The 23486-nt window shown below is 44.3% G+C and overlaps 1 protein-coding gene across 2 annotated transcripts in view; it reads left to right on the top strand.

Moving 5' to 3' along the window:
- Window positions 1-23486, top strand: part of SEZ6L (seizure related 6 homolog like) — a 287273-nt gene that overhangs the window by 135625 nt on the left and 128162 nt on the right. For both annotated transcript variants that reach the window (XM_075568961.1, XM_075568962.1), the window contains 2 exons: window positions 7456-8148; window positions 9037-9170. In XM_075568961.1, coding sequence (XP_075425076.1) covers window positions 7456-8148; window positions 9037-9170 — 827 coding nt within the window. The remainder of the gene's footprint in view (window positions 1-7455; window positions 8149-9036; window positions 9171-23486) is intronic.

Raw genomic sequence — 23486 nt, forward strand, 5'->3', positions numbered from 1 at the left:
GGAAAGTTAAAGTGCACATGTTGTACAGTACAGCGGAGAGACAGACAGAGAGAGAGACAGAGAGAGAGAGAGAGAGACAGACAGACAGAGAGAGAGAGAGAGAGAGAGACAGAGGGACAGAGAGAGAGAGAGACAGAGAGAGAGACAGACAGAGGGACAGAGAGAGAGAGAGAGAGACACAGAGACAGACAGAGAGACAGAGAGAGAGACACAGGCTGGCTGTGGTGAATATGATGTCATATTTTGCACCATGAATCAGAGATATTCTACGTTATAACGGGATATGGTATGTTATCTGGGGGGACAATGTCACACACTAAATCTACGAATGTACAGTATACAGTATGTCAATGACATGGGTGACTCTTGACGTTACTTTTACAACGGGAAGGAGCCAAACACTTAACCCTTATTCTTGTTCCTCTTCTGGCGCCCATAAATTGGCACTGCAGTTCTTAAAATATAAAATATACTGCCACATTATAGAGCCAGGAAATAAATATCGCGCGCGCTGCATTCTGCTACCTCATTTGTTCATCCATATGTTGGCATGTTCCTCGACGCTTGTGCTTTACGGGCACACACAAACACAATGTGACTGCTCTAGCAATCATCGTAGCCAGGGAAAAGGGATATTTTCAATTAGAGGAAGTATGATTGTCTCTCGTTTCATCTTAATGCAATAATTACTGGTGCTTTGGTCCCGTAAGATTTCAACCAGCGTCATGAATCACACGGCAGTTTGTGTATTGTCTCTGACGCAAAGAATGCAGGGCGCCTGATGAATACACGTCTACGATTTAAAATAAAAAATGACTTTTATAGGCAAGTATATTAAAGCAGCAGTTCAAGCAATATCCTACATGTGTATTTTTTTTTAAAATAAATACTATGAGAAAATACTTGTAGCATTTAAAAAATAAAAAATAAATGTTTTAAAGACATTTTTAATGTTTCTAATGTAGGAAGCATTTCCAAAGTGACAACCCCTTCCCCTTCTGATTGGTGTGGTTCAATAGCCAGAGCCTCTCTCTAGCATTGCACCAATTGTATCTAGTAACTGCCCAGTCAATCATATTCTAGGAACTACATTGCCCAAAATGCTGTGCAAGAACTGAATTAAATAGCCCCGAGCAAGCGATTGATTAACAGCAATCCACTTCCAGAAGCCTATATGAGTTTAACTTATATAATGTTTGTATCTTGTCACGTAAGCATGTCCTGTACTTTAAGTGTTAATCCTGATGCTTCTGAGGTTACCATGGGAAGCTTTAGGCTGGCCTAAGTTCTGGGGAGAGCTCCATTTTAACCTCCCAGACACATAATTTTTCCAATGCTTATATCTCCTGTTTGTTGTTGTTTTTTTTTTAATTAAGATTTCTGTAGGGTGTCTGTTTCCACCTCTGTTTGTTCTTCTTGTGGAATTTGACATTGTTTTCTTGTTTCCTAACACAGAGCCCATAAGCAAATAGATTATAAGCCCTATTCTAGTAGCCCCAAAGTGTGACAAACCGCCTCCAAAGTGCTCTTTAGAAGAGGATTGGCTGGCTTTGCTATTCTGTAACCCCTTCTCGCATGTCAAAACCGCGTCTAAATGGCTTTTTTTGAAGCAGTTTCACTTTCTCTGATAATCTGATCGGTTTGTCAAAAAAGCCTAAATCACATTTATCACCCACACCTGCATTTCTCGTAGCTCCGTTATGCAAACGCCGTCTAAAAACGCCCTTTTTCTTAACACCACGTAAAGGGCGGTGAGCTTGGCACTGCGAGTTTCACCCAGAGCCGGAAATATGGGTTTGCTAAGGCCGCGCTTATAATGCCGGAGACGCGATGTCGCCCGAAAACAAATGCATTGCCGCCGCGTGCGCTTATAGTAAGCGCGACGGCGACAATGTGACGGAGCGACGTCGCCGTCGTGAAAACTGGTAGCCGGCAAAATTTTATTTTTCAAGGGCTGTCGCCTCATGTGACGGCCCTTGAACCAATCAAATGCCCGGAAAATGGAGTTAGCGTTTAGAAGAAATAATTTTCAATAAAGTTTTCTCATATTTCATTCTCTGTTCCTGTAAACATGCCAAACCGTGAGGAGCTACTAGAATAGCCGATAAGCCCCTATGGCTCCTAAACTGCTTCCACAAGTCTTTGTGGCATCATGGACTTGCTCAAAATAAAAGAGCTTTTCTGATCAGGCCGCATGGAAAGCAGCTCTGTATCCAGTAGGGAGGAACAAGTGAGAATAAGCAGCAGAGGCTTTGAGCCTATTTAGGGAAAAAATTCAATACAATCAAAAACAGCCAGCAAAAAACAAACTACTGTACCATTAATAAGGGTAGTAACCTGCCCGATTGCTGAAGAAAAGGGGACTAGATGGGTTTGTGGGTTTGTAATGTGTTCCTGGCTTTTCTGGAATGGATTGTAACCATCCAATTAGAAAGGGCAGAGGCCATTTTTATAAGCTTCATAGCCAAGGCCTAGGGTTGCCAGGTGTCCAGTATTGAAGCAGACTCTCCTGTATTTAGACACTCTGTCCAGTAAAAAATTAGAGGCAATACTGGACATGTATGTGTCCTGTATTACCTGACTCGACATAGTGACCTGACCGACTTGGGGGGCCGCGGGATTTCCCCAACCAGGGCTGTTGCTAGGGGGCTGGGCAACTTCCTCCCTCCTGATTGGCTGCTGCTGGGTAATGCAGACAATCAGGAGGAGATGTCAGGGGGTGAGACCAAGGAGTGGAGGAAAACACATTAAGCGGAGAGGTGTGGGTGTCTCGAGCGCGTCGCATCTTTCAGCATTGTGTCCAGTATTTTTGGAGAAGCCATCTGGCAACCCTACTAAGGCCTGATCTACTGTACAAACCTCTTTTAAGTCACTTCACATGATATGACTATAAGCACACCTCTATAGACAAATAATGTAATATTAAGTCATGTTTTCAGCCGTTAGCGATAATGGAAATTAGTGATAATAATATGCAAATAACATGCAAATGAGACCAGGGCCAGCTTCATGGCAGCGCCATTGGTGCCTCTGCACCGAGCCCCGTGGTTACAGAAGTGCGCTCTTCCCCAGAACAATGAAACTGATTGCCGGGAGCGAGCGGGGGGCCCTCTTTAAGTGCCTCTTACCTCGTCCGGCGGCATCTCCTGCAGCGTCTCGTCATGCCACCATGACATCACATGGCATCATGTTGCTATGACAATGTGATGCCGCATGACGCCGCAATGTCACATGACGCCGCGTCGTCAGAGGAGATGCCGCTCCGGACAAGGTAAGAGGCCGCCGGCCACTGCCAAGGTAAGTTTAATCACTGTTCAGGGTAAGGGGTTCATTTAACCCTTTTAAGGGGTTTTAAGGTAATGGCTTAGGGTAGGGGTTTTAGGGTGAGGGCATAGGGTTGGGCTTTTAGGGTAAGGGCATAGGGTTGGGCTTTTAGGGTAAGGTACTTAGACTAGCGGTAAAGTTGCCAGCGGCGGGGTAAGTCGCGGCGAAGCGCCGACAACCATTTGACACAGCAAAACGGCCACGACAAATATCGTAGACAGGCACTGCAAATGTCCCAGCCGGCCCTGAGGAGGCATTACCCTAACAGTGCATGCCCAAGAAAGTACGTTAAGGTTAACGCGGTAACTTAACGTTATGTTAGGTCATATTTAAGCTTGGCGTTACTCCCATCCACACCCCGATACAGGGATGGTGTAACACCGCAGTTAGGTAATATGTAGCCAACGTAGCATAATTTATACCGTTATTTTCCTCCTGTTTATTTTCTTGACTTCCGTGAAGCACCTATTTTGTCCAACACTACTGTACAGCGCTACGGAATATGTTGGCGCGTTATACATACATGACAGTAATTTTTATTATTATTATTTCAAGGTCTGGATTGGAGCTAATGCAAGATATGCTTAACATCACATTGTGTAAAAATAACGCAGCCTTGTGCTACAACTACGTGACATTAACGCCTCAATTATACCAGGAGCTGCAGGGCGGCAGCGCTGTCCTGTGACCTCACCCTGCGCTGCCACCAAGCGGCATCTTGATCATACAGGGGACACAGGAGAGAAGAGATGCAGAGGAGACAGGGAGGCGTGGCCGTGAGCGGTTCACCCTCATTGGCCGAACCGCTCACGTGACGCAGTCATCGCCTGCCACAAACAAGTTTGCAAATCTCTTCAGGAGATTGCCGCCCTGCAGCTCCAGGCGGCGCGCTGGTATGGAAACCATCAGCAGATTTCAGCAATTTGTTTTCCAGCGTCGCCGGTGACTCTGGTATAATCACGGTGCAAATGACAGCCATTGTTTTTGCATATAACTGCTGTAACTTTGTGGTTATCACACCCCGCTGAAATTGACTGTACCAAGTTTCCTTTATTTATTCATCCACTCATTGACAGAGGTTTTCATTTAGCATATTCCATCTTTTTTCTGTATTTTTGGGGTTATGCATAAAGCTGATGGAAAATAACATCCGTTGTTTTTTTTGTTTTTTCTGTGACACAAAGTCCTGATTTCTTTGTATCTAGCCTAAAATAACCCCCACTTTTTTCTCTCAAGACCAATTTAGCTGTTAGTATTAATTCTACAATTTCAGGTCCAGAGAATAAAATCAAGCTATGGACGACGAGTCCAAAAAACCCATTGCAATTCATTTTCCATGCAGGAGCTAGCCGATAGACAGGGGGAGGCAATCAATCTTGTTAAAGTGAATCCAATTGCTACCTGCTTCAAAAATCCAGCATTTCACATACTGGAGGTAGTTTGTTCAGAGTGTATTGGGCTAATCAGATCAGTGAATCTGAAAGACCCCAGGTGAAATATTGACTTTTTTTAATTCAATAATCTTCTAGCAGTTCAGCTCTGTTTTAAATGTAATTGGGGTCGAGTCTCAAGTTTATAAACTGACTTTCCACTGTACATTGTAGCTGCCATGTTGCCCACCCAGCTTAGCCACATACTGTACACATTCATTGCGATAAAGTAAAAAGCAAACGATCCCACCTCTACAATGATATTTTGCGCAGCAAATAAAAATCCCACTTGTTAGCACATTCACATGTCTCAGACAGGGTCTGCAACCCTGTGTTTCCCCATTATCTCCCAGCATACAGTGCTTCCACTGCCGCCAGGGATTCTGGGTAATAACACGCAAACGAGCACATAGTGTCACCTTTTTGCGTCATGTCCATTTTAACATAGAAAGAGAAATGGGCACACGGATTTGAAAATAGAAAACATTTATTTAAGCTAACACGACGTTTCGACCAACATGGTCTTTCTCAAGTGCAAAAAAAGCCATTCTGTTTTCAAATCCGTGTGCCCTGTCCTCCATTTCTCTTTGTATGCTGTGGATTGGATGCAGCCTTCCGTTCATGAATGGGAGCACCGGTAACTGTATCATCTCTTATTATACTACTTGGTGTGCAGCACTTATCCTCTCTCATATCATTTTAACATAGAGCCCTATATGCATTGATATTTTGTAATTAAATATGTTATTTATTTTTATGCATCTGGTCTTAAGAGCCTGGTTGTGGGAATCCTAATGACCAATGTAACGGAATACACAACACATACTTTTTTCGGTATGGGCTCGTACCTCTCTCCCTCAGGAAATAATGCAAAAGTTGCAAGATCACGGCTGAGCTACACAAACGTTTGAAGTTACAATGGCAGCCATTTTTAAGAGACCCAAACACATATTTAGTTTTTAACCAGTAGTGCTGCAAAATACTTGTAAATTTCACCATGAGAAAGTTGGATAATTAAAAACAAATGAAAGGCAATTTGTACAAAAATATACCCATTTAGGCACATATTCACTAAAGCGTGTGCTAAACTCTAGCCCGTCCTAACTCATTTGTATGGGAATTAGGTTGTACTAAAGCTTAGCACTCTAGTGAATATGGGCCATAGACATTTATGGTACTGTAAGTAAGGACAATTTGACTATCCTAGCAAACTATCCACTATTTGCTACAAAAGTATAGACTCTAACACACTGTCCTCAACCGTTCTACTGTACTTGGCAATACCCCTGGATGATTTTTTAAATGAATCTGTATTTCATTCATGACGTGGATTTCCATGTAAGAGCCATGATAATTATTTTGAGTACCGTATTGTTTCCCTTTTTTGCTCCAAACAATGTTCACATTTCCGACTTATCTAGGTTTCGAAGTTGTATTTTTGAGTACCCTTCCAAATTGTTCTCTTGAACTGTAGCTTTCCATGTCACTTGGCTGTGCCGTATGACACATGAGGACGTCAGGGCACTTTGGTTACAAATGTACTGCTCTATCACATCTAAAGCCCTTATTTAGTATTCTGTGAAGCCATCTTCCTTGTGCTGGAGAAGGTTTTAGTCCCATTTCTTTATATGGAGCCGATCTCTTCTCCGGCATTGTAATGTGGCTTCACAGCATTTTGAATGGGCGCCAAAGGCTTTCATTAGACATTCATGTGGTTCCCTTGTGCCGAAGCGTTCTTGCATTCTATGATAGAGATGGGCACGTTTTTGGGCAGGCCTATGATGTAGCCAACATTATTGCAACTGGTGACGCGTTAGGCCTCGTCCAGGGTGACGTTGAGTGGGCAAGCGCGGTGACGTTGAGTGGGCAAGCGCGCTCACGCTGGCCACGATGAAACACATTGCTGCAATGTGTGTGGCCAGCGTGAGCGAGCGCCTGCGCATGCACGGCGCTTAGCTACTTGCCAAAGCCAGCAAAATTGATTGTGCCGCTCACTGGCGCGTCACGTGAGCGGTTCGCCCAATGAGGGAGAACCTGCTCCGTGATGTCATGACCGCGCCCCGCGACACGCCCCCCTCACACGCACACCTAGCTGCCCACAAATCACCCGACCGAGTAGAGTGCGTGATGTCACCGCGCACGAGCACCAGCGCGCTCGCTCCCTGCCTGGCCGCAGTGGGAGGGGGAGGGATGGGGTTGTCATGCTATTTCACCGGCAGGAGGGCACCGCAGGTTGCAATGACGTTGGCTACATCCGCAACTTGGCAAATGTCACCCTTATTTCCCCGAAAAAGTTTGCTTAGATCGAAAAAGGTTTCAACAAGTTGGCTTAATGCTAAAATGTGGACGGGAATGACATTTTCGCTTAATTTCACTTTCGCTCGCTTTCAAAATCCGCTCAATCTGAAAATAAAGGCAATACAGGGAGTTTTGTACAATGTGGCCCATTTAGCTAAACCGCTTGGCTCCAAACTCCAGGCTTTGCAAACGTTTCTAAAGTTTAGTTGAACCTGCAGAGAAGCGAATCCCAACATATTCACACAACTGCAGTATATTGTTATACTCCCCCCCCCACTCCCCACCCTCCCCCACCCCCCACACACACACACACACACACACACACTTCTGCTGGACAAGGAAGCTCATACAATTGCTTGATGACCATTGAAATAAAAAATTAATTTTCCCTCTGTCTTTTCAGATGTGAAGATGAAACCTGTTCCAACGAATGCTTTGGAATTGTTTTCCCATGAACTTGTCAACAACAGAATTGGGAAGGAGACTGCCCTGGTCAAGGACGCGGCATCTCAGCATGACCCTCAGTCTAGGGAAGGACTCTATGACTCCGAAGCAGAAAAGGAACCACCGTTACTCCACCAGGAGGTTTCTGAAATGCCAAGCACCGTTCCGAACTTCACTGGGAATCAAACTCTGCCAACGAGAAAAAAACCTCCTTCTCTAAAGCAGTTGAACACAGCACGGAAGCGTCTGAGACCCCAAGCCACACCGGCTGTCTTTGAAAGGCTAGTAGAGCCGAGTGCCAGTTTCACCCCATCTACTGAAAAGGTTCCTTCAGTGAAAGACTTTTCTGCAGAAATCAGAGCAGTGAAAGAGCCGATTCCAGAATTTCCATTGTGGATAAACAGAAGAAGACACAGCGGTACTATCCCTCAATCTCCTTTGCAGTTGTCTCCATACACATCTCCACCTTTGGTCCAACATGACCCCGATTCCATAAAATTGTCCTTGCCAGACATAAACACTTCTATGCAGGCAGATGAGCCTTATAGGACACATTTCATGGACAATGATTTGAACACGGGGGAGAAAAACCCTGAAACAACCACATCTACTATAATAACGACTACAGTGACCACCACTGAGCAGAGTCCAGGTAATACTATTCAATCCATAAATGCCTTGACACTGCATACAATTTAATAGCAATAATAATGATGTCTGGTGATTGAAGTGTGATAGTAATAGAGGGAATGCAGAATCGCTAAATATTGTATTATGCAGCCATCCCTGGATTGGATTTTGGTAGTATATATATTTTTTAAACGGTAGTTTCATGTCAGATTGGAGAATATAATATCATTGTTAAGCAGTTAATTGTGGCTTAGCTTTGGCACAGGAAATTAATTTTCTTTTGACCACGCATGGTGAGTGTGGTTGGGATCGAACCCACAAACCTTTATTTTTTCTTCTCTTAGAGAAAAACAAAATGATGCACCTGCTTTTTTTTTTTATTCCTGGAAATGAAGCTTTTGATTGATAAAATAATTCAAAGTTCTTTCATATAGTCCATCCGAGTCCGAAGTTGTCTAAAAATAAGTTTATTGACGGCTACCACTGGTCTTTCATTATAGTAATTTCTCTCTTTTTAGAGGTGTTTAGATGCTTCATACTTTAGATCTAAGACTTCCTTTCCAGTACCTATTGAATTAGATACTGCTGTGATCCTTAACTTACACACAGCTTCAACAATAACTAATACATAGCAAATACATACTGTATAAATGCATTCCGTTAACATCTTAGTGGTTTACATGTCAAAAACATAATCCACTCTTCAAACTAGTGAGGAGCATGATATACACAGTCAACAGAGCTTTCTTGTGGACATTAATTATGCATTATACCACTTCTCCCTACAGTATGTTCACATTGAGGCTAGTTTGGCTGGAGTTCCCAGTGCATAGGTTTTAAACCACTGCTAAAAGATTAGCATTTGTCAATGTGGTCTTCTGCTTGGACGCTAATAAGGGTTTGTGTACAGTTCAATGCAGTGTCAACTTCGACGACCCAGAAGGCTACATCGACTCTACCGATTATCCACCACTTCCATCTCATAATTATCTGGAGTGTACTTACAACATCACCGTCTACATGGGATATGGAGTCGAGCTACAGGTAAGAGACAGATTTCGGGGGGGTGGCAAGAGGGGGGGGGGAAATGTGTCACCCTAACGAAAGTGTGAAAAGAAGATTTTTGGGGATGCAATGCTTTATTTTCTGCTTACATGTGTGCCAAATATAAGACAGAGTTTTCTAAACGTGATCCAAATTGTTATCCAGAAAAGTTTATGGCACTTCAGACTTTGCCGGGCGAGAGTGCAAGACAACGAAGCTACGGATGGAGACTGCTCCATCTCTCAATCTGTGTCTCACGTCCTTAACGCCTCTTATTTACACTCCCCAAATGGCAAGATCAAGTACATGGTGCAAAACTTGGGGCAAAGACTTTGATACAAAATGATGCAATGTGCTTCACTTTTTGCTACGAACGTGCCTTGATAAACAACATTCTTCTGTAATGGTTTCCGCAATATGACCTGTAGTTGATTTGTGATTGTGTGTAGGAATCCTATAACAGGTTTCACTGAAGCTTCCAATCTAGGTCCAAGCAAACTTGGGAGTATGGGAAATGGACGTTCAGAACTTGTCGGTTGGGGGAGATTCATGAAGTGCTGAAGCAATGTATCGCACCTCGATCCAGCGTTAAGTTCCATTTGATTCAATGGCAGTTATCGGGGTTTGATAGCTCGCATCCATCCATCCACCTAGGGAATCCTACTAAAAGTAAATTAGCACAATGCAATCTCTTTTCATTTGCTTTTTGGGGGGCGGTTGCAGCTATACGAAGTTCTCCAAACACAGATACAATGCTTTGTTACCATTATATTCTATAATATTCTCTTAAGTACTCTACATCTCTGTGCACATGTATATGCGTGATATATATGACATAAAATGGTACTAGCCAATCATTACTCTCACACCGATGTTGCAGACCTTCTTGCACCTGTTATCGCATCATTCAATGTTGAAAACGTGTAAATTGTTTTTATGTCGTGTGTCTGCGGGCACGGTGTACCTATGGGCATATGGGAGGTGCAATCATAATTTTACTGCAATACCTTTTATGAACACTGGGTGATTCCAAGAGCTTTAATGTTGAGCGGGTACTGTATGTGGTACACTCAGAATGTAATTTGTGGAAGGCTTGTGCGTGCCACAAAGTTACGTCATGTATGTACAGCATTCAGATGTTGTATATTACATGTCCACTGGTACGCACAAGGCATTCCATGTATTGCTACACATGCACATATGCTATGGGTACAGAATTTGTACTGTAGAAGTATTTTACATATTTAGTGGAACCCATAGGCTTTCTGTGCATATTTTCACATGTGTATGGCTAAGGAAAATTGTGAATGCACTGGGATGACAGTAAAAGGTTTGTACAGTGCGTATGTACTGTACAGTATGTATATATATATATATATATATATATATATATATATACTGTATAGATATATGGAGGTTACATCGGTGCAGTTGGGTTTTGAACATCAGTATAGATTTACCTTGTCTCAGGGTGCTGGCTGGGGTCGGCTGGGAGATGGGAAAGATGGGCTCCAGGAGTTTTTATAGTACAACTTCAATCTTTATTCATGTTTCGAGGCTTGGGAACACTGCATCCACATTTTCAATAAGATTGACATGGTTGTACCTTGATTCACCTCTATACATTGTTCTCCCCTGGGTGCCTTTTCTTAACACTCCTGGGACAATCTACCGGAGACTCTCACAGCCGCCACCAGTCTAAGTTCTTTCAAAACTAAAGCTGTCTCACATTTTAATCTGGTCTGTAACTGTTATATACGCCTATAACATGTATTATCTTTAACTGTGCATGCAATGTCTTATATATAATGTAAACCTCTGTTCACTTATTTAACTATTTATTTGTAACCATGTAGTTGTCATCATAACTCTGTGCCCGGGACATACTTGAAAACGAGAGGTAATTCTCAATGTATTACTTCCTGGTAAAAGATTTTATAAATAAATAAATAACGTGCATACACTTGTTACTGATAGGAACACATGTATTGGACTAGGGCCCCCTTGTTTCACTTGCTTAGCACTATCCATGTGATCTTACTATTTCTGGTCCCTTTCTACGATCCTGTCCTGTTTTGTGGAGGTTATTCTTAAACTCCTTTCCAGACATGTCACTGCTACTTTTTCAGGGGCTGTAAACTCTGTATATGGAGATCCGCTTGTGGGGTTGATACCCTGACATCCTATCTATGCATCTCTACAGTATGTGGCATTTCTGCATTCCCTCTCAGGGACATGTATATTATCTGTTGTCCATGTCATAGGGATCCTAACTGTTAAGGTACCATCCCTAACTAAAACACAATAAACAGTGGGGGATTACTCTCTTCTTTACTGCTGGGACTTTCCCCCAGCCTCTACTTCCCGCGGCTCCTACTCTCCTCTCCTTCTGGAATCTTCCAGAGCATTTCATCTAACTCTTTTAGACCCTGCCACGCAGTTCCATGTGTCATCACAGGGTGGAGCCTATCATCCACTGCTTACTATTAACTCCTTAGAATAATTCAGTAACCGACCCCAGGAGGGGGGTTATATATATATATATATATATATATATATATATATATATATATATACACGCGCACGCGCACGCGCACACATACACACACACACAATATATGCATGTACACGGAAAATCATACATTTAAAAAATATATACATATAAAAAAAACCTTTTCTGTACAATTCTGTACAACAGTTATCTTATTTCTTACACGTATTGAACGTAATGCAGTTATGTCAGTAGCCTGCATCTTTTGCCTTCAGACCCCTTCTGCAACCTACTGCACCTGTCCTCCCCCACTTTAATCCTTGTAAAATTATTATTACTACTACAGTATTGTACTAAATCTTTTTACGGCCCCTTGGGTAAGTCTTTTGTTTTACTATAAATTCCCAGTTGCTATAGTTCATGCATTTATGAACATTTATGTACATGTGGTATACATCAATTATAAATGGTTTACTTTAATCCCTACACAACATAACACAACACCACCCACTCAAAACACTCATATACGCCATGCTCATCTCGTTTTCACACGGTGCAATAAGGTCTGCTACACCTGTATCCGTGTTCTGCCTTCTCACTGCACTGATACCTGCCCACAATGGTGTATAGTAGTAGTATCCTAGAAGCAAACTGTCGTATCAGGGTCGCAGTCAGTAATCCCGGAGCCCAGGACTGGAGTATCCATTGGCCCCCTCCCCCAGTGTCAGCTGCCTTGCGAGCCCCCCCCCCTCTCTCTCTCTCTCATATCCCCATCTCTCCCCTCACTCATCCTCTTTCACTCCCCTCTCCCACCTCTCTCTCCCATACCCCCACCTCTCTCTCTTCCTCACACTCCCATCCTTCTCTGTCTCTCTCTCTCTCCCACCCCCCCACATCTCTCTCTCCCCCACCCCCACATCTCTCTCTCCCCCATACCCCAACTCTCTCTCCCTCATCCCCTATCTCTCTCCCTCCACCTCTCCCTCATGCCCACACATCTCTCTCTCACACTCCCCCACCTCTCTCTCCATCACACCCCCACCTCTCTCTCCCTCACACCCCACCTCTTTCTCCCTCCACCTCTCTCCCACACCCCCACATCTCTCTCTCCCCTTCACAACTCCACCTTTATCTGCCTTCACCTCTCCCACACCCCAACTCTCTCTCACACACCCCCACCTCTCTCCCCCCAGCTCTCTCCCACACCCCCACCTCTCCCCAAAACCCCCACCTCTCTCTCACACCTCCACTTATCTCTCTCCCCCCTCTCCCCCACCTCTCTCCCCCTTGCCTCTCTCCCCCACCTCTCTCCCCCTCTCCTGCCTTTCTCTCCCCCTCTTCCCCGCCTCTCTCCCCCGCCTGTCTCTCTCTTCTCCCAACCTCTCTCTCCCGCCTCCGTCTCCCCACCTCTCTTCCGCCTCACACTCCCACTGTGCTCTGTCCCCCAATACACACACACACACACACACACACACCACTTTAGGGGGAGGCCACACCAAACAGTTGATTTCTGGCATACGGGGACGGGGCCTGCACAGAAGGCTGGGCCCGTTGCATGGGAGAGAGAGGCCCACTACAGGGGACAGATCTGGGGCCCAGCACCAGCCGTCCGTGCTCCCAACAGCAGCCAGGCCCTGGACAGTAGTCCCATCTCCCCCCACCCTCTCGGTGGCCCTGTGTGGTATTATTTTGTAACTGAAAGCTCCATCGCCTGTAGATGTCACAGGCTTCCTCTTTTTTGCTGTATATTTTATCTCTTTGAAAGCTGATCACACATCTCATCATAAACTCTTCCAGTCGTTTAAAGAACCCTTGATGTAAACATGTATTTTGTAGGTCCTTCCAACTTGTGATTACCCAGAAATTGCTCAATATATCTATGATTACTGAGACATTGCAAATGCTGATGTATTCTTTCATCTTTTAAGAATTGCCACCTTGTTGGCTGTATGTATTGATAGTAGGTCCTACAAAAATAAAATCACCGTGGAAAATGGTACAGTGGGGCTTTAATATCCCAGAGCCACAAAGTTCCGTAAGTCTCTTAATGTGACATTAACCTAACCTAACATCACAGTCGCACTAACAGTATAGCTTCAAAGGACAACAACATAACATTAAGTAATGCTTTCTCCCATAAAGAGCACAGCATTATCTATAACATTATATACACGTCTGAGCATGCAATGGCTTGTATATAATGTATAAAATGTTCACTTATGTAACTATGTAGTTGTAACCATGTATTATTTGTCATCATAACTCTGTGCCCAGGACATACTTGAAAACGAGAGGTAACACTCAATGTATTACTTCCCTGGTAAAATATTTTATAAATAAATAATAACAACTCTTAGTGATATCCAAATGAGATAATACAGCATATCCACTGAAGTCCATTAAGGTTAATGCGAGAACTTACACGTTAGTTTGGGAGACTTTGGAGAGAGCTTCTTAAGCTCAATGGTGCTACAATGTGGTATAACCGAGATCTCCAGCGTCCAGCGTCACGGAACCTGAGGCAAGGCACTGCCGGTGTAGTCGTTGTGATTCTCTCGCAGGGAAAACCAGCTGTGAACGGCGAACGGTGATGTCACCGAGGCATCGCAAGTCCAACAGTACGGTGAGATGCCAGGAAGCCTCAAAGTCACCGCAGGCACAAATTTAGCTGTATAGCAGAGAGAGTCTGTGGACTCTGAAGTACATAAATAGTCCAACGCGTTTTGTAGAAGAGCTTGATGAAGTAGAAATCCTTCTACGAAACGCGTTGCACTATTTATGTACTTCAGAGTCCACAGACTCTGCTATACAGGTAGTCCTCGTTATCCAACGTTTCACTTTACAATGAATGGCATATCCAACGCTTTACAATCCAACCCTAAAGGCTGTTTTTCGACGCCTGAATGCGTTATCCAACGCTCACCACCACTGCTTAACATGTGACTCACTTTACAACGGTTTCACTATCCAACGCTATTTCCAGAACGGATTCCGTTTGATAACCGAGGACTGCCTGTACAGCTAAATGTGTGCCCGCAGTGACTTTGAGGTTTCCCAACGTCTCACCGTACCGTTGCACTTGCAATGCTTCGGTGACTTCACCAGTTGCTATTCACTGCGCTCACAGCAGATTTTCCCTGCTACAGGATCACAACCACTACGCCAGCAGTGCCTTACCTCAGGATCCGTCACGCTGGATGCTGGAGATCGCAGTTATACCAAATCGCTGCAACATTGACCTTAAGAAGCTCTCTCCAAAGTGTCCCTCAACGACCAGGCACCAAGGCTCACGACACTGACAACGTTGTCTTCCCAGGGTGCATATGGACCTGTTGTGGTAACCCATGTCAAAGTTACATGATATGCGTAAAAGATCTTTGTTCTTGTACGTGTGATACTTACCGTCCACCATTTTTTAACATTATAATTTTTACTACACTATGAGTCATGCGCTTGTTTTTTCTTTATCTTCTAAGTTCCTTGATGATGAGCCATATATTCTGAAAGCAGAAGACTCCACTACATTTGATCCTTGATACAAGGACTTGTTGTTGTATATATGTTTTGATTCACGTGGATTCACACCTTTCATCACTTTACACTGTTCACTGGTTTAATTATTATTATTTATATCAATTGGTACGCTGCATATCCCTCATCTTTTTGTACATCACTGAACTTGCTGTTACTCCCATCCAGGCACGGAAATATGGCTTTTCCAGTGTCTAGATCAGCGTTTCCCAAATGGTGGGTCATGACCCGGCACCGGGCCACGGAACCAAAATTGCCGGGTCGCAGTGAGGCTGGCCGAGCGGTGTCCGTATCCCCGCTCAAGTTTTAAAAAAATGGCGATTCCCCCGCGGTCCCGCGCGCATGCGCAGGGCAAGCCGGGGCTCCCCCCCCCCCGCTACCAACGTGGGACAGAGGAGGATGTACCAGCTCCTCTGCGGCCCGCACGTTACGTGAGACGGAGGGGGGAGTACTAGCTCCTACTGCGGCCCGCTTCCCCCCACGGCCAGCTTCCCGCACTCCCCCCGAGCTCACCTCCCGTGGCCCCCCCCCCCCCCCGAGCCCACCTCCCGTCATCGGGGCAGCAGGGGAATGCATCCGGTGGCAAGGTAAGTCACCCCACCCAGTTACTGTCACCCACCCAGTCACTATCTCCCACCCACCCACCTACCCACCCAGTCACTGTCACCCACCCATTCACTGTCACCCACCTACCCACCCAGTCACTGTCACCCACCCAGTCACTGTCACCCACCCACCCACTGTCACCCACCAAGTCACTGTCACCCAGTCACTGTCTCCCACCCAGTCACTGTCACCCAGTCACTGTCACCCAGTCACTGTCACCCACCCACCCACTGTCTCCCACCCACCCAGTCACTGTCTCCCACCCACCCAGTCACTGTCTCCCACCCACCCAGTCACTGTCTAAGTCACTATCACCCAGTCACTGTCTCCCATCCACCCAGTCACTGTCACCCAGTCACTGTCACCCAGTCACTGTCACCCAGTCACTGTCTCCCACCCACCGAGTCACTGTCTATCAGTCAGTTGGTGCGGGAGATGGGCGCGGGGGTGGGCAATGGTGGTTGCGCGGTCGCTGGTGGGCAGGGGGAGGCAGTGGAGCCGCCTGCATGGATCGCCGTCCTTTCCTCTCTTCCCCGCCCCCCACCTCCAGTCACTCACATCTGTTGCTGCCTGTAATTCACTGTGTGTGTCTGTGTGTGTATAGGGGAGAGTGTGTGTGTGTGTGTGTGTGTGTGTATCAGTGGCTGTGTGTGTGTATCAGTATCAGTGTGTGTGTGTGTGTATCAGTGTCTGTGTGTGTGTATCAGTGTCTGTGTGTGTGTATCAGTGCCTGTGTGTGTGTGTGTGTGTGTGTGTGTGTGTGTGTGTGTGTGTGTGTGTGTGTGTGTGTGTGTGTGTGTGTGTGTGTGTGTGTGTGTGTGTAACAGTGTGTGTGTGTATCAGTGTGTGTGTGTATCAGTATCAGTGTGTGTGTGTGTGTGTGTGTGTGTGTAGCAGTGTCTCTGTGTGGCTGTGTGCGTGTCAGTGGCTGCATGTGTGTCAGTGGGTGTGGGTGTGTGTGTGTATCAGTGGCTGTGTGTGTGTATCAGTGTCTGTGTGTGTATCAGTGTCTGTGTATGTGTGTGTGTCAGTGTCAGTGTCTGTGTTTGTGTATGTGTGTGTGTCAGTGGCTGCGTGTGTCAGTGGCTGTGTGTGTGTCAGTGGCTGCGTGTGTGTCAGTGGCTGTGTGTGTGTGTGTGTGTGTATGTGTATCAGTGGCTGTGTGTGTGTGTGTGTCTGTGCAGGCCAGCAGTGGCTGTGTCTATGTGGGTGTCTGTGCGTAGTCAGTGTCCCTGTTGGTCTGTCTGTGTGAGTGTCTGTAGGTCAGTGACTGTGTTGGTCTGTCTGTGTGAGTGTCTGTAGGTCAGTGACTGTGTTGGTCTGTCTGTGTGAGTGTCTGTAGGTCAGTGACTGTGTTGGTCTGTCTGTGTGAGTGTCTGTAGGTCAGTGACTGTGTGTGTCTGTGCAGGTCAGAGAGAGAATGGGGTGTGGGGGAGAGAGAATAGAGGGGATTGGGAGAATATATGAAATCTGTATGGACATTCATAGCTGTTTTATTTTACCTATAGGCGATAACATTTTTAGTGGGTCACGAAGGAGAAGTTCAAAAATAACCGGGTCACGGAAAAAAAAGTTTGGGAAACGCTGGTCTAGATGGGTGTAACAACACAGTTAGAGATATTTTAACGAACATAGTGGTTTTTTTCCCAGTGTTATTTCCGTCTTCTCTTTCTCTCCACTTCAGCTACTGTAATAACCTACAGTAATTCATGCTCTGGGTCAGAGTAACTCTAAGATATACCTAACGTCATGTTATTGGAAGATAAAGTAACATTATGCTACAATAACATGAATGCCCTATATAAAACATATACTATATATATACTATGAGATGCTTTTTTTGCATATAATTAGCCTAAATTAGATAAATAGGCGATTGAGGCTTTATGGGTCCCCATAATGATTTACTGTAGAGGAACAGTAACAGTTTAAATGAACTGGTATGGTTGTAACTCATTCTATTGTAACGTCTAACTTTGAGCTGAATAATAAGTACAGTATTTGGAGTATAGAACAGAAGAATGCTATTATATACCATACTGAGATATCCTCATACTATACCTATTACTATTTATTAACTGTTATACCTGTGTTTTATCCTCTACCTAATGGAGACCAACTATATCGATTGTACCTATTTCTGGCAACATGTGGACGCAAAGATAAGCTCCATTATCATCTCGTCCTGTTGGTTGAAGTTCAGATCCTTCAGCTAAGTGGAGCATCCAGCTGATGTACTGCCAAGAAAATACCTATCAGCTAAATGCACATATGTCAATGATCCGCATAAGGGAGATTTGAAGGCTCGGGATAATTGAATGGAATATTGTGGACTGTGAATAGTGAGACGCCATTAAATTCTATAGCCTCTATTATACACAGTTAACATTGCATCAGCTTTCAGTCACGTCAAGGGAAGTTAGAACGTTCTTAACTACTATGTGTTAAGCTGCTCCTCACTACACTGAATAGGGGGTATTAGAGCACTTTAACTAAAGAGCAATGCGGTCAATGCATAGATTTGTCATGAATGGACAACGTATAAGCACTCTAGGAATGAAATAATAAGGTAAGGGAATGTATACACTGGAGCCCAATTCATCTTCCTAAGAGGTCTTTGCATTCTAAAGATGCGATAGAATTGACAAATGACCAGGCTAATTCACCTGGGAATTCTTGCCATTTTTTATTCTGGTTTGTATTGCTTTATTAAAGGTTATAAGATATATATATATATATATATATATATATATATATATATATATACACTCTGTACACACACACACACACACACATATATAGTAAGACTTACTTACTTATATATATATACATTTTGTTATCTAGTGCTGACAGTGTACACAGAGCTGTAGATAGAATATTGCAGACACAATGAGTTCCTGCCCCAAAGAGCGTACAATCTATTTTTGGTGCATAAGGCGCCAGAAGATAAAGTGACTTGACCAGAGTTACATGAAGAGCCCACGCTGTGACTACACGGCTTTAACATGTATGATCTTGATGTTACCCCATCTGCATCTTAACACTAAAATACTTCTTTAGTTTGAAAACAATCGTGATATATATAAATGTGCAGTTGTAAACATTTCTGATCTAGATCCTGAACCATTCTTTCATGTGCCAATAAATCAAGCTATTAAAATTCAAAGATTGGGGTGGCTTATCAAAGTTTCCCATCTGCACCTCTGGGACAATCGGGTTGAACAAGGCCAGCAACATACTTTACAATAGAAAAAAATCCAATTAAAACCTATAAGATCTTTTCTAGTACTTTTTATTGCACCAGTTTTGGAGACTTTGATAATTAATGTGCATACTGCATACTGTAATAGTTGGATGTATTGCATATTTTAAGAATTGGCATCTCGCTGTATTGATAGTATGTCCTACAAAAAATGATACAGTGGTAATCCACTTAATTAAAACAGTGAACGTGTTGTTAAGTGGGGCAATAATTTCACAGGTCCACAAAGCTCCATAGGCATCTTAACGTGACATAAACTTAACATCACTTTAACACTAACAGTGTAGCTTCAGTGGACAATAACATTATGTTATGAAACCTCTATTTATTTTCCTATATGTATGAATATGTTTATATTAGAGAGAGAGAATATTCAGCTTATAAGGAACCAGATGGGAGTCAGACAACGCAGCGGGACATTTAGCCTATAAACAATAGCAATTTGTAGGTAAGGAATACAGGAATCACATGCCTTCAATTGTCAGGAGACCACAGACCGCACTTAAGGCACTATACATACAGTATAATAACAAACCTTGCTGCGCAAATGTCCCACAGAGTCACTTGTACATCCCTGTGGTCTGTGTGCTAACTAAAAGGTCCACTGTAGGTGGCGGGACAGTGTTGGAGCTCGTGTAGTGTTATGTAGGTGAAATGGTTGCAGCCCTGCTACTTCACAATGGGTGTCGTGCCCAGGGTATTTAGAAAGTATACTGATGTGTTTTCAGGGCTACCACTAGGCGACTAAGGTGGTCACCTAAGGCGGCACATATTGTGGGGCGGAAGCAGAGGAGGACGGCGGGTGGCAGTGGGAGAAGAGGATGGCGGGCGGCAGCAGCAGAGCAGGGTAGCAGAGGAGGAAGATGGCTGGCGGTGGTGGCGGAAGAAGAGGACTGAGGACCATGTGAGTGGAGTAGGGGGGGACAGGCGGACGTTCGGGGATGGGTCCTCCCCAGCTGCCCGACCCGGAAGTCTTTACTGATGTCTGGTGTCTGCCGCTGCTACAGCACAGCTCCTTCCTGGCCGTCCTCCTGTGCCGCCCTGCTATGCTTACATGGTCCTCAGTCCTCTTCTCCCATCGCCACCCACTGTCTTCCTCCTTTGCTGCCGTGCTCCGATCCTGTGGGTCCTCAGTCCTCTTCTACCACCGCCGTCCACAGTCTTCCTCGTCTGCTGCCCTTCGCCTGCCATTCTCCGTCCTCTACTCCAGCTGCCGCCTGATGGAGGGGGGTGAGAGAAGAGGAGAAGGAGGGTGAGAAGAAGAAAAGGAGGGGGTGAGAGAGGAAGAGGAGAATGAGGGGTGTGTGAGAAGGAGGGAGGTGAGAGAAGAAGAGGAGAAGGAGGGTGAGAAGAGATGGAGGGGGTTAGAGAGGATGAGGAGATGGAGGGGGTGAGAGAGGAAGAGGAGAAGGACCGAGGTGAGGGGGGAAGAGGAGAAGGAGGGGGTGAGAGAGAAGGAGGGGTGAGAGGAAGAGGAGAAGGAGGGGGTGATAGAAGGAGGGGGTGATAGAAAAGAAAGGGGTGAGAGAAAAGGAGGGGGTGAGAGAAAAGGAGGGGTTGAGAAAGGAAGAGAAGAGGGGGTGAGAAAAAAAGAGAAGAGGGGGTGAGAGGAAGAAAGGACAGGGGTGAGAGGAAGTGGAGAAGGAGGCAGGCGAGAGAGGAACAGGAGAAGAAGTGGGGTGAGAGGAAGAGGAGAAGCAGGGGGTGAGAGGAAATGGAGAAGGAGGAGGGTGAAAGAAGAAGAGGAGAAGCAGCGGGGTGCGAGAGAAAGAGAAGGAGGGGGTGAGAGAGAGAGAGAAGTGTGTCGAGAGGAAGAGGAGGGGTGAGAAAGGAGAAGGGGGTGAGAGAGGAAGGGGAGACAGAGGGGGTGAGAAGGGGGAAGGAGGAGGTGAGAGGAAGGGGGAAAGGAGGTGGTGAGAGGAAGTGGAGGAGAGTGATTGAGGAGGGGTTAGGGGGCGAGACTAGAGAGGATGAGGAGGGGTGAGAGAATGGGGGTATAATTAAAATAAAATCGCTGTTTTGACTATCGGTCTCCTCAGGACAGTTCCTCTCTCACATGGGTCTACTTCTCAGCTCACGCCTCCCCGTGAAAAAACCCCAGTGTGTTTATTCCTTTCTACTCAGCCATTCGCCGAAGAGTATATCCATCAATACGGCACTGTGGTATGTAGAGCGGGTTATCTCCTTAAATTCACAGGGGGCAGCGTGTATACATAAATATATACTAAGGGTTGTTACAGCTAAATCCTGTATTCTCCCATAAAGAGCATTACGTTAACTGTAACAACTGTTCGTGATATCCAAACGAGGTGTCACTTGTCTTGCCTGAGCCCCTCAGACTAATGATCTGTGTTGTGTAGGAAAGTTGATGATCAAGTCTTCAACATTTGACTCAAATGAACGCAGTAAAAATAAGTGTTGAGGAGCCCTTTCGGGAGGTTGGTACCCGGCCCCTTTAGGTCAGAATGTTATCAAAGCTTCCAATTAGCAGATCATTTACAGCAACACAGGATATAAGACTAATAAGCTTCTACATGAGATACACTAACAAGGGCTAGATACAAAAATAAAGATTAATTTTACTTCTTTAGCAGGTACTGTGTCTTAACCGTTCTTTTTTTTTTTAATGAGGCCAATCAAGACTCTAAAACCAATCCACTTCATAAAAATAATAGATTATTTATAGCAGCTCATTACAAAGTGAATTGACAGGCCTAAAGGATGCCTGCCCCAAGAACTTGCAATCCATATATAAACAATATTACCACTGGCAATAACAAGCATGCATGGCGTAGGACTTCAATTCACGCCTCCCACCAACCACCTGTAATCAAAGTAACTCCATAAAACCCTCTTCCATTGGTCATGAAGGCCACAGCATAACTCTATTCATAAATGTTGAACCATAAATAACTTTAAAACTGTAAAACAAAGAATTAACCAATCTCAATCATTTATCCATCTCACTCCATTCTCTTCCCTGCCAAAAGGTAACTAGTACCCTAGGTTAACACATAATGGATCTAGTCCCCTGCGAAGAGCCCAACCATAAATGTTAACAAACATTAAGGGTTCAATAAACCCCATAAGATAACTTCCATAGAGACCTCACACCACACCCACCACATATATTTGATGCCTCAATTCGGCTCTGTCACCCCCAACAAAAACCAAGACCTTTTCAATGAGGATCAATGTTCAATATACCAAAGCCTACCGTATATCAGAAAGATGAACTGCTGTAAATCAGACGTAAAGGCTATCACCATCACCACCAGCCTCTAAGGCAACATGTCTTACTGAAATGCCACTAATGGAGGCTAAGAACAGCTAGACTGCCTTATTCAGCTTTCCTCCTACTGTACATCTTTTCAACAACATGTCATTTTTGAGAACTAAACACTTACAATGAGGAACTACTTCAGACTAGACTATAATTTACCGATAACTACAATTTGTGCTAAATCCCTCTTCATTCAAGGTATCAATTCGAAAGTTTGAACATTCCCAATGTTATTTCCCCCAGCACGCAACAAAATAACACTAGCAACACCACGCCTTGCTTTAATAAGTAGCCATTCTGGGAACACGTTCATCCACTTCCAACCTCTCTCAGCAAACCAGGAAACTGAAAAACATTTTGAAATGATAAACAAAATTGTTTGCCACAAGGGCATTGCAAAGCTCTCCTACCTGCCCAATAAACACAAATAAATGCCCTAGTATACAAATAGTCTTCTTTGAAGTACCTGATTAATAATATATAAATTATATCCAACTCCTCATTATTTTCCTTAGACTAACGTCTATATGCTAAGTGGCACCATAACTCCCCGATATGACTGGTGCTATCTCACTAGCTACTTTAAGCACATGGCTGAAGGTCAGACAATAGAACTTGACACAGAGCTTTGAATAACCACAAAAGGAAATATATATATATATATATATAGAGAGAGAGAGAGGATAAAAATACTTTATAGAGGTGGATATTAGATTAAACTATGAGAGTACTATTACATATGATCCCCAGAGGCCCCTGCATCCATAAACCAACTAGTGTATATACACAAAGTTGGAACACACCCTTGATTAGTGGAGATATAGAGATAGAAAAAATGTATCTTATAGCACATAGGTTTCTTCAGCATACTGTATGCTATAGTGGATGAAGAGATCTTGCCTCATATTCCACATGAAAAAAGAAATTGAAGCAACCATAGGGCAATATCGTTTTTAATAATCTTTACTAAAAAACAATTGGAAATATACTCCCGGATTCGCTCTTAAAATCATGTAGTGTGAACCTTTAGGCCATCGCCAGACCCTTTGTTCCGGCTCCTTAGAAGATTAGTACCCTCGGTCTGAAGCGAACTCGTCCGTCCTTTTTGGAGGTTTTCTTTGCGTTCCTCGTGTGTAGTTTTTA

The sequence above is a fragment of the Ascaphus truei genome, chromosome 13 (assembly GCF_040206685.1).
Source record: "Ascaphus truei isolate aAscTru1 chromosome 13, aAscTru1.hap1, whole genome shotgun sequence".
Classification (NCBI taxonomy): Eukaryota; Metazoa; Chordata; class Amphibia; order Anura; family Ascaphidae; genus Ascaphus; species Ascaphus truei.